Here is a 12,500-nt window from a genome sequence, read left to right as displayed (position 1 = left end):
TAAAACACCTTATGTCATACCTCCCATACAAACTACTGTCCCGTGCACAGTTATTCGCATCTTTCTTCGCCGTTGGATCAGTGATTTCAGTCTACTTCTCCCCATCCCATCCCATTGACTGTTGCCTTTGAAACTCTAATTTCCCAACTCCAACCACCTTTCCTCGTAGTTGGTGATTTCAACTCCCGAGGCCGGTCTCTAGAACGCTTCCTCTCCACAGATAACCTAATTATTCTTAATTCAGATCGCCCCACACACTGACATGCGCACGCAATCCTTTTCATGCCTTGACCTCTCTCTACGCACCCCTACTCTTCATTTAGATTTCCATTGGTCAGTTCTAGACCACTTCCCCTATGGTGACCACTTCCCAATACTCCTTTCTCCTACTTCATATGTACCACTTCCTAATCCTCCACGCTGGTGCTTTGATAAGAGCTGACTGGCATACTTTCACTTCACTCTCTACTATACCTATCCCTCCATCCCCTTACCGTCCATTTCAGATATGCTACAATGTTTTTCAACCACGATCCTAAGAGCTACCTATACAGCCATTCCTCGAACTTCAAGACCTTATACCTCTAAATGTGTTCCATGGTGGAACTCTGATTGCATCAAAGCGCTTCGCTTAAAACGAGCAGCCTGGAGCAGCTATCGCTACAAACGAGACACCCCTCACCAGCTATCAGCCCTTATTTCCTTTAGAAGAGCATCTGCCCATCTTCGCCGTACAATCAGAAACAGTACAACAAATAGCTGGCAAAATTATGTTTCCTCAATTACATCTACATCTATTTCAGCTGTTTGGCGACGGATCCATGAATCATTAGGCAAACATCCCCCCCACCCTGCACCCGTCCTCCATATTCGAGATACTCTCATCTCTGAGCCTGCCGAAGTAGCTAATGAACTGATCAACTATTTCAGCCAGGTCAGTAGTGGCTCTCACCTTTCCCCACACTTTTCTTCCATTAAAGCCATCAAGGAACGCATCCCTATTACATTCACCCTATCCTCTGATGAGTCCTATAATGCTTTTTTTTCTTCTGAACTCAACGCTGCATTACAGTCGTGCCGCAACGCTTATGAAGGCCCTGATGGTATTCACTTTCGTATGCACCGACACCTCCCATCTTCCTCTGTATCCTCTCTTTTAACTATTTTCAACCACATATGGACGTCAGGAAATTTTCCTTCTCATTGGCGAGATGCTCTTATCCTGCCTTTCTTAAAACCCAATAAATCAGGTACTCTACCCCAAGATTACAGCCCCATTGTTCTAACTAGCTGCTTGTGAAAAATACTAGAACGAATGGTTAACTTCCGCTTAATGTGGTATATTGAATCTCATAATCTTTCCCCTTCCCAGTTTGGTTTCCGACGTGCCTGAAGTACAGCAGACTCACTTAACCATTTCATGACATATATTACATCTTCATTTGCACGCCATGAATCCGTATTAGCCATATTCTTTGATCTAGAAAAAAAAAAAAACATATGATACCACATGGCGGTACCTCCAACAATTGTCCTCCCTAGGTTTACGTGGAGACATGGGCGTTTTCATAAAATCTTTCCTTTCTAAACGTACTTTCCAGGTCAAAATTGCCTCTTCCACGTCATCATCCTTTTCTCAGTTCGAAGGCGTCCCACAAGGAAGTGTGTTTAGTACCACTTTATTCCTTCTTGCTGTAAATGCCATAGTCTCAGTCCTACCACCAGGAGCCCGGGCATCACTATATGTTGATAACTTAACAATCTATGCATTTGGCACATCCATACCAGATCTCTGTCAATTCCTTCAGTCTGCAATAACATCAGTAACTACTTGGGCCACTAACCATGGCTTTCGCTTCTCTACCTCCAAATCTCGCTCACGTACGGTCCCCAAAACCCCACTCTTCTTATATAACGCTCCACTCCAATACCGTTCTTTTGGCAAATTCCTAGGTGTTATATTTGACTCCAAACTATCCTGGCGAGACCTTATCTTGTACATCAAAGAAAAAGCTCAACGCCGCCTCCGAATCTTACAAACTCTTTCCCACATCTCCTGGGGCTCAGATCGCAAAACTCTCCTCCATCTTCATGTTACCTTGATCCTCTCCACTCTAGATTATGGATGCCATTTCTACTCCTCTGCCTCAACCTCCGTGCTAGCTCACCTTGATACAATCCACCACAGCGGTCTCCGCTTAGCCCTAGGCGCCTCTCCAGTTGAGAGCCTGTATACTGAATCTGGCATGCCATCCCTCTCTCGACGTCGAGCCCTTCTCTCTCTCCGATGCTATGCTCGATTTCACCAACTTCCCCTTACCAAACTAACTATTCCACAATCCTTGCTTCTTACCTTTATCTCTTCTCCACGTTTACCTACTCCTTTCCCCGTACGCATGGATACCCTCCTCTCCCATTCCCCCTTTCCTCACCTCCGACCTCTCCCACTTTCTGTCCATTCCATTCCTCCATGACTTATACCCAACCCCTGTATTTGCTCCTCAGTTTTCCCTGACCCGCCAAAATCAGACATTCCCCCCTCTATCCTTCTCACACATTTCCTTGACCATGTCTCCATTCATTCCTCCAGCATTCATGTTTACACTGACGGTTCCAAATCCATCTCAGGAGCTGGATTCGCAGTAACCTTCCCAAATCGCACTTTCAAATACACCCTCCCTCCTGAATCTAGTGTCCTTACTACAGAACTGCATGCACTCGTTTTTGCCTTAAGACGCATATACTTATCCCCATCACCCTCTTTCACTATTTTTACTGACTCCCGTAACTCTTTAACCCTCATAAAGTCTATGCACTCGATCAATCCCCTTGTCTATAAGATCCAGAATTGGTTGTTCTATCTATCCACACGTCACAAATCTGTCCGATTTTGCTGGGTACTCAACTATGTTGGAAACCCTGGCAATGAACAGGCAGATACTCTTGCACGCTATACCGCTATGTCCACATCACCTCAACTACGCTTCTCACATTTTCCAGCTACGGATTATTACCCCCACTTTAAAACCTTCTTGTATACCCGATGGCAATCTTTCTAGTCAAGACTCCACAACAATAAAATACATACTGTAAAACCATCAATCTCCTCTTGGTCAGCTCCATTTCACAGGAACAGACATTGGGAGACGGCCCTCGCACGCTTACGTATTGGCCACACTCGCCTAACACACGCCTATCTAAATGTCACGCTCTGACCCGCCCCTATGTCCCCTATGTAATGTCCCTCTTTCAGTTCCACACATTTTCTTGTCCTGTCCACGCTTTAATACAGCACGTACCTCTGCCTTTCCACACCTATCCTCCCTTCACCGACCTCCCAACATATCAGGCATCCTTACAGAATCCCACAGCCTCTGCCTTGACAACCTGTTCTCCTTCCTCAGACGCATAAATATCCTTCACCTGATCTAACTCCCTTACCTAAACCACCATAACCTTTTCCCTCATCTTCAACCTTTCAATACTACTCTAGATAGTTGACGCATAGCAACTATCACCTGACATCCCCCTTTACTATACCTTCCTATAATGCTATATGACCTTAGATGTCTAGCACATTTATTTTAACCATTAACCATTAGTAATAATGATAATAATAATGATAATAATAATAATGATAATGATATAAATAATAATAATAATAATTATAATAATGATAGTGATAAAAATAACGACAATGATGATAACAATAATAATGATAATGATCATAAGAACAACAACAACGATAATATTAATAGTAATGATAATAACAATAATAATAATAATAATAATAATAATAATAATAATGAAAATAGTAATAATAATAATAATAATGATAACAATAATAACAATAATAATAATATAATAGTATTAATAATAACAATAGTTATAATATAAATAATAATAATAATGATAATAATAATAATAATAATGATAAAAAGAATGATAATGATAGCAACAACAATTATGATAATGATAATAATAATAGATATAATAATGATATAAATAAAGATAATTAATAATGATGAATGATGATAATAGTAATGATAATGTTGAAAACATAATATCAATGATAACAATAATAATGATAATGATAGTTATGACAGTAATAATGTTAAGAATAATAAAAATTATTTAGATAATTTGCCATTAGTTGCATATCTTGCATATAATATTGATGATTATAATAGTAATGATAATAATAATGATAATAATAATAATGATAATGATAATAATGATAATGACAATAATAATAATAATAATAATAATAATAATAATAATAATAATAATAATAATAATAATAATAATAATAATAATAATAATAATAATAATGATAATAATAATAATAACAATAATAATAATAAGAAGAATGATGATGATGATGATGATGATGAATATGAATATGATGATGATGATGATGATAATAATAACAATAACAACAAGTTATAATAATGATAATGATAATAGAAATAATGATAACAATTAATAATGATGATGAATGATGATAATAGTAATGATGATGTTGAAAACATCCTATTAATGATAACAATACTGATGATAATGATAATTGTGACATCAATAATGTTAAGAATAATAAAAATTTAGATAATTTGCCACTAGTTGTATATCTTGTCGACAGATGGCGATATTGTATTGAGCTGCGCATGCGCGAGTCAGCTGATTTTTGTTTACATACAATACTTTCAGGAAACGTTAGGAGATCTTGGTTTATTATTTTGTACCGAGAGCAGAGACCATGGGATGTGATGGAGGAACAATCCCTCGAAGAGACGAGTTGGTCAAGACTAAGAAAAAGCCAGAACAGGTACGGTAGTGGCGTGAGTTTTAAAGAAAGGAGAATAAGACTAAGAGGTCGTGTCATTTAGTCATGAAAGTTGTTCGCGATGTGCGAACGAACAAGCGAGTGAATAAAATAAACACAATCCATCATAAAGATCGCCGAAGGAACCTAAGAACACCCTAACCTGGAGGCTCTGCCCCCCTAACCACCTCCCAATTGTCGTATTTCTGTATTGGGAGCTCTGCTCTCTGACCCCAGTAAGGAGGAAGTAATGTCATTTTCTTAACGTCTGATTGGAAGTTACCGTGACACTTGTGACGGGTGTCATACATATATGATACTCGGAAAAATAAACATTGCCGGCTGTCCCACCGTTGCAACGCTAGATTGGAGCTTGTGCTCTGATTTTGTTGCCCGTGGTGAGTGGCAGGCGGGCCGGTTCCCAGACTGGCCCGCATGCCAATTTTGATATCACCCAGAAACCATGATTGTCGGCTTACAAATGGTCTGTTGCTACTGGGTTAAATTTGTCAAAATTAGATTTTACTCTTGGCACAGTGTAATTAATCCTTCTGTATCATCATTGTGAAAAAAAATCCCCAAAACCACAGTCACACATGGGATACAAATGCTGTTCCATTTCTTACACCCGAGGAAGAAAGAATGACCAGGGTCATTAACCCTTAAAAGCTGGGTTAGGAACTTGTTAAGAGCCTGTCATTAAAAGTGGTAATTGAGGTCAAGACATATTTTTAAAAATTCTGACGTTATTCTTTGCCCGTGCAGATCATATCATATATGAGTTTGTGAATTTTTTACATATCTTTATGACAGTACCCTTTTATTTTTCCAATCTTAGCGTGGTTATTAGATTTAGATATACCTTAAAAACAAATATGGGTAATTGATACCTATGATGATGCACCTCTGCAGGAAATCCAATGATTTCATCGGTTCTTGGTGTTGTTTCTTCTGCGAGTTAATCAATAAGATTGAGTACTATTTCTCCATTGACGATCTTGATTTGATAGTCTTGATAGCAGGGGAAACCATGAAGGATATCAGGGAAATTTCTGGGTAAAACAGGCTTAGATTAGCATAAACCAGCATAAAAAATAATAACCTAAAATTGGCCAATGAAATTTTATAGAGTTAACCGCCATTTTTTAGTCTACGTGCCGATGCGACAAAATTGAACTAAACTACGGTAATCCAGCCCACCTTTTGGTAAAATCTATGGAAATTCACACGTTCAAAATCCCCAAAAATGAACTGACCAATAAACCAACCTAATCTAACAATTTAATTTGCCATGACAAGGTATGCTCTTTGGGCGCTGCCGGGGGGCAGGTTGATCTGGGGATCTGCCCCCTAACACCCTCTGGGAAACATTCTATTAACCTCGTTATGTATGGCAAGATCCTCCCAAAACCTAGCTTGTTGTTGTCATGGGAGGGCTTAGGAGACGGGGACTGAGACCCAATGTAGAGGATTACCCCTACCTTGGGCCTCAGCCCTTGTCTCAACTAATTTTGCTTGGTCCTTTTTTCTCTTCTTTCCTCTTCCGTATCTTCTTTACTCCCTTCTTCTATCCCATTCCTTAGGAGTGAGAGCCGTGCTGAAAGGATGAAAGGCTGGCTTTGTGTCAGTCACAAACGGCCTCCGGGAGCCATGGGCACGGTATTCCCTTGGTTTATTACTTAGCCCTTAACCTTTATGAGGACCCTAAGGGGTAGACTATTTCTTTTCCCCAGTTTATTCAGCTTCACCATGGCCAGTAATGAAGATTCTTTACCCTTAATAGAGGCATTAAGGCTTGTCCCTTCATCAAATTGCCTATCTGAATTTGATTTTGATGGTTTTCCGACCCCTCCTCCTACCATCTACAGAACCTTATAATGCACCCTTTTCTTCTTCTGAGATCTATAATGCACTTCAGTCATACCGCAACACCCATGAAGGCCCAGACGGTATACATTACCGTGTTCTAAGACACCTTTCTCGTACTTCCTTATCTTTCCTTCTTTTAATATTCAATAACATATGGATGACTGAAAACTTTCCTCCCCACTGGAGAGAAGCCATAGTATTACCTTTCCTGAAATCTAACAAAACAGGTACTCTTCCCCAAGACTACCACCCCATAGCCCTTACAAGCTGCCTATTTAAATTAATGGAATGAATGATAAATTTCAGATTATGTGGTACCTAGAATACCACAAAATCATTTTACCAAATCAATTCAGATTTCATCATGGCAAAAGCACAGCTGACCCACTAGCCTATGCAGAAACAATAATCACTTCAGCATTTGCATGCTGCAAGTCAGTGTTAGTTATCTTTTATGATCTTGAAAAAGCATATGATACTATTTGGCAGCACCATATACTACCACAGCTATATCTCCACGTAATACGTGGGTGTATTTATAAAATCCTTCCTCTCTAATCGTACCTTCCGTGTCAGATTTGCTTCTTCCACTTCCCCCTGTTTTCCTCAATTTGAAGGTGTCCTACAAGGCAGTGTACTGAGCACCACACAGTTCCTCATAGCTGTAAATGGATTAGTATCTGCTTTACCATCAAAAATCCGTTCATCACTGTATGTAGATGATCTAGCCATCTTCACCTCTGACCATTCCATAAAAGTTCTCCATCAACTTATCCAGTCGTCAATAACATCAATCTCTTCATGGGCTAACAACCATGGCTTTTGTTTCTCTACCTCTAAAACCTTCTCCATCCTTTTCTCTCGTTCACGAATAGGCTCCCAACCTCCACTCCTCCTTTATAATACCCCCATCCAATCCTGATCTTCTGGCCAGTTTCTTGGAGTTATTTTTGACTCCAAGTTATCTTGGCGGGATCATGTCCTTTCTATTAAAGAAAAAGCTTGCCATCACCTCCGACTATTACAAACCCTCTCCCACCTATCCTGGGGATCAGACTGCAAAACACTCCTTCATCTCCATATTACTTTAATCCTCTCCACCTTTGACTATAGTTGCCACATATTCTTCTGCCTCTGCCTCTCTTCTCTCTCTCCTTGATCCTATCCACCATTGCGGTCTCCGCTTAGCCCTAGGAGCTTTCCGATCCTCTCCAGTTGAGAGCCTATAAGTTGAGTCAGGACTGCCATCCCTCTCTAGATGTAGTGCTCTTCTGTCCCTAAGAAACTATGCTTGCTTCCACCAATTTTCACTCTCCAAACTAACTGTCTCTCAACCTCTGCTTCGTATCTTCTCTTCCTCTCCACATTTACCTGTCCCTTTCCCTGTTCGTATGGACACTCTTCTTTCCCATTCATCCTTTCCTCATCTCCGAATTCTTCCTCTTTCTACCCAAACTTTCCCTCCCTGGCTAGTACCAGTCTCTTGTAATTGCTCCTCTATTTTCCCTGATCTACCAAAGTCAAACATTCCACCTTCTATCCTTCTCACACATTTCCTTGCTCATATCTCTAGTCACTCCTCTAGCACTCATATCTATACTGATGGGTCTAAATCCAGCTCAGGTGCTGGTTTTGCTATAGTCTTTCCCTTTCAGACATACAGCTTTCCTCTTCCACCTGAATCGAGCGTCCTTACAGCAGAACTATATGCTATCCTCTTTGCTCTACAATGCATATCTTCCATCTCTTCCTCATCCTTCACCATCTTCTCTGACACACGTAACTCAATATCACTCATACAATCCATACACCTTATCAACCCTATAGCCCATAAGATAGACGATCAGCTGTTCTATATGTTTACACAACAGAAAACAGTGAATTTTGTGCTGGATACCCAGCTCCATACCATCAAAACAGATGTTGGGAAATTGCCCTTGCCCGCCTACGAATAGGCCACACCAGAAGCACTCACTCACACCTCATGTCACATTCCTCTAGCCTACCTCTATGCTCTACATGCAGTGTCCTTCTCTCTGTCTCATATATCCTGATATCCTGCCCTCGCTTTACCGAAGCCCATACCCTTACTTACCCTCACATATCCCTTCTTCCCCAACCCCCCAACCTGTCAGCCATCCTTACAGAATCCCCCACCTTTTCAATTGATAATTTATTCTCTCCTCGAATGCATAAATATCCTTCATTTGATCTAACCATCCATTGTCCTTAACCCTTCCTCTTTTCATCAATACCTATCCTACCCCCATCTACCCTCTCCTCCTACTCCTTTAAATGCTATACTATCATACAATAAATGACCGTCGAAACTTAACATTTTAACTCTAATAAAGAACTTTAAAAACCCTCCCAACACAATACAATACCATAGTACTGTATGACCTTTGATGTCTAGCACATTTATTTTCTTGTCATTATTACTTACTTACTTGACCCATTTTTTTTCTAAGTCCCTTGCCATGTTGACATTGGGAAGGAAAATATTATTATGACTGCATGACTCATTACTGGGATCTGTCAACTAGCTCATGTATTACTATGCACTTGTGAAAACAATTATTTTGTAATTTCAATGTCTGCTACTCGTAATTCATGTATTTTATACACCTTTAATTTTTATTAAACTTCTTAAATATGTTTGATAGTGATTTCTGCTATTCTGTACAAAACTTTCTGCACACTTGTTCACCACCTGAAATTTCAAGAGCGGGACTTGCCATTTCCTGACAAAGTGCTGGTGAAAAATGTTTTGTTTTCATTTTTGTGTTGATTCCAGGTCATTTCAAAAACAATATAATGGTTATGCAGAAGAAGTAGACTTTAGTAACTATCACACCTTGATATGTGAGCCCATCAAGTGCTGCAAATGCGGAAGAAAGTGATTAGAAATCAAGCAATCCAGACAATTGACAGAAGTGAAGGAAAGTTTGGTGTTTTGAGATATAAAGGTTATTTGGTATATTCTTTACAGTATGGACGTACATACTGAGGTGAAGAGAATGTTTCCTGGGGGATGTTGGGGGGGCAGATCACCCCATCAATCCTAAAGGCTAAAAAAATTTACACAAAATAACTTTACATAAGGGAGGCACAGAGTCTTATCACCCCTCATGGGTGTTCATGGCGCACCTGGCCTGTGCACTGTACACCCGGGATGTTGGTTGCTTACATAACCCACTCTGACTGCGATGGAAATGATCATCAGATTCATTCTCATACGAGAATATATCTCATGATATAGATATAGAGAAAATATCTGTTTCCTCTTTTTACTCTGTAAAGACACTCCCATTTTTTGAAGATTAAAAGTGGTCTGTATTTAACCTAGCAATGTTTACATGAGGAATATGCACTTAAACAGAAAATGGGAAATGAATATGAAATAGAAGGGCAAGGGTGAACATATCATACTTTTGTTTTATTTGTAAAATCAGAGAAAAGGGTAACTTTATATACTCAGGTTGTTTGTAAGGAGATGGCCTGTATGTATGATGTATGTATGATGTATGTATCACAACAAAATCATGAAATCAGTTGATTTGGTAAATAAAGTTTATTAGCCTTTGCACCACTTCCATATTTGGTTCCTTATTCTGGCAACTATGCAGTGAAGATTTCTGGACTGCTCCAGGGTGCATATTAAAAAAAAAAAAAAAAAAACTTTAGTAAACAGTTTTCATTTTTTAAAATAAAATCTAAGAAGGAGTAAGAGTAAGAGTAGGAGTAGGAGTAGGAGTAGGAGTAGGAGTAGGAGTAGGAGTAGGAGTAGGAGTAGGAGTAGGAGTAGGAGTTGGAGTAGGACTACGTAGGAGTAAGAGTAGTAGGAGAAGCAGGAGGATGAGGACAAGGAGAAGAAGCTAAGGTGGAAGGTGGGGGGAGGGGGGCAGCAGAGCATAGGTGGGAGGGTGTCAGTGAGAGAGAGGGATGATGTTGCCACTTGAGGTTCATTGGATTTTACCCTAGCTTGGCAAAAAAATTTTATTTGCAGCTCAGAATGTCTGTCATCTGTCTTAGGATGTCTGGCACAGTTACTCACATTGCCTCTTAAGATGTCTAGTTCAGTTTATGGGTTAATTTTGTTATGTTTCTGTTTTTGCACCCTCACTAGAAATGTTACTTTAAGTAGTTGCTTATAAGAAATTGAAAAATATTTGGATATATACAAATGAGCACCCAAGTAATGTCAAGGAAAGTACAATTAGTTTTGATAATTAATTTGCAAAATACAACCCCAAAGAATCTCTGTGTCATCTTGAAAAAGTGCAATCTGCTATAAACTTCAATGATAAGAAACAATATGGCACACATGATGTTAAATTAATTGATTAGGAGCATTCCTCTGCATCCACAAAAAATATACTAATATGTTCATTGGTGAATATGTTGATAGTATAATAGACGGATTTAAGGATAGAGACATCAAAATGCTATATCAGGCAACTCTGGTTACTCATTAGTACTAATAGTCTATGCTACTGGTCTGTCTAACCAAAGTTTCATATTTTCGTTTAGCATGCTGTGCACAAAATGAATTTTGTTAATACTGTATAATGTCTTGACTAGCAGTCAAAAATAACTTGATTCTTATATGTTGGTAACAAATGAAAAGTTAGAGTAGAGTATTACTCTATTTTTGATGTATATCATATAAACAGTTTTGATTGTTACCTAAATTGAAAAAGTTATTTTGTTGTTAGTGTAAATGTTATTACAGTAGATATTGAAGAAATGTTTTAAGAATTGCAGATCATTTAAATTTCCAATAGTTCTGTTATTCCATTTACACATGCACCCCCCCCCCCACACACACACACACATACACACACGCACGCATACTCACTCACCCACTCTCATCATATACATATTTTGTGTCATTATTGTGAGTGATGTATTGGAAAAGTTATTTGTCAATAGTTTGCTTATATTTGAACTTTTTCTTTCAGAAAGACAAAGACTCAGAACGTCTCTACAGATGGCGCCACTGTGCTGCTTCACAGACTCGCCTGAAGGCCCCTATTGTGGCATGTGAAATGGGCCGTCTGTACAACAAAGAAGAGGTCCTGACCAGGCTCTTAGACAGGTCAACAGATGCCAGCATGTCACACATTAAGGGCCTGAAGGACATCAAGGAGTTGAACCTGACTCCAAATCCTGGCTTCAAGCAGGAAGGTGCAAATAAGGGTGATGCTTATACAGACCACCAGGCTGCCGAGTACATCTGCCCTGTCACTTCCCTCGAGATGAATGGCAAGTACCGCTTCTCCTTTATTTGGAGCTGTGGCTGCGTTCTCTCTGAGAGGGCACTCAAGGAGGTCAAGTCTGAGGTTTGCCACAAGTGCGGCAAGCCATACAGTGATGAGGATGTAGTACCACTCAACCCTTCAGAAGAAGAGCAAGATGCGGTCAAAGCTTGCATGCTGTCCCGCCGTGTGGCTGCCAAGGCTGCCAAGAAGGCAAAGAAAGAAGCCAAGAGGTCAGCAGAAGGTGAGGAGGAAGAGGCAGCAAACACCAGCAAAGGAAAGAAGGCTGCAAAGACCTCTGAAGGTTAGTAGAGTGAGAAGCATTGGGTGTTGTCATTTTTGCTTGCTCCTTGATATAAAGTATGATCTTCCCTGAATGTTGCTAGTCTACGAGTTTTGAGAGCTGAAAGGGAATGGTTAATCCTGAAAGGCCTGTTAACTCTTATTAACCCGAATTTTCAACTTTCACCAAGGACATAGCTCTCGAATATGCTTTCGAGAGCTATTGTTAATGGCAGTTGTTTATATCAGTCATTTATTGAATAGTT

At 39.6% G+C, this 12,500-nt stretch overlaps 1 protein-coding gene across 1 annotated transcript in view; it reads left to right on the top strand.

Moving 5' to 3' along the window:
* Positions 1 to 4,656: 4,656 nt before the first annotated feature.
* The window catches only part of LOC138863210 (replication termination factor 2-like), an 8,874-nt gene continuing 1,030 nt past the window's right edge, over positions 4,657 to 12,500 (top strand). Inside the window, exons 1-2 of the mRNA XM_070127356.1 lie at positions 4,657 to 4,825; positions 11,656 to 12,256. Of these exons, the coding sequence (XP_069983457.1) occupies positions 4,757 to 4,825; positions 11,656 to 12,256 (670 nt within the window). The 5' untranslated portion in view covers positions 4,657 to 4,756. The remainder of the gene's footprint in view (positions 4,826 to 11,655; positions 12,257 to 12,500) is intronic.

The sequence above is a fragment of the Penaeus vannamei genome, chromosome 11, assembly GCF_042767895.1.
Source record: "Penaeus vannamei isolate JL-2024 chromosome 11, ASM4276789v1, whole genome shotgun sequence".
In the NCBI taxonomy this organism is placed as follows: Eukaryota; Metazoa; Arthropoda; class Malacostraca; order Decapoda; family Penaeidae; genus Penaeus; species Penaeus vannamei.
This window is presented reverse-complemented; position numbering and strand designations above follow the sequence as displayed.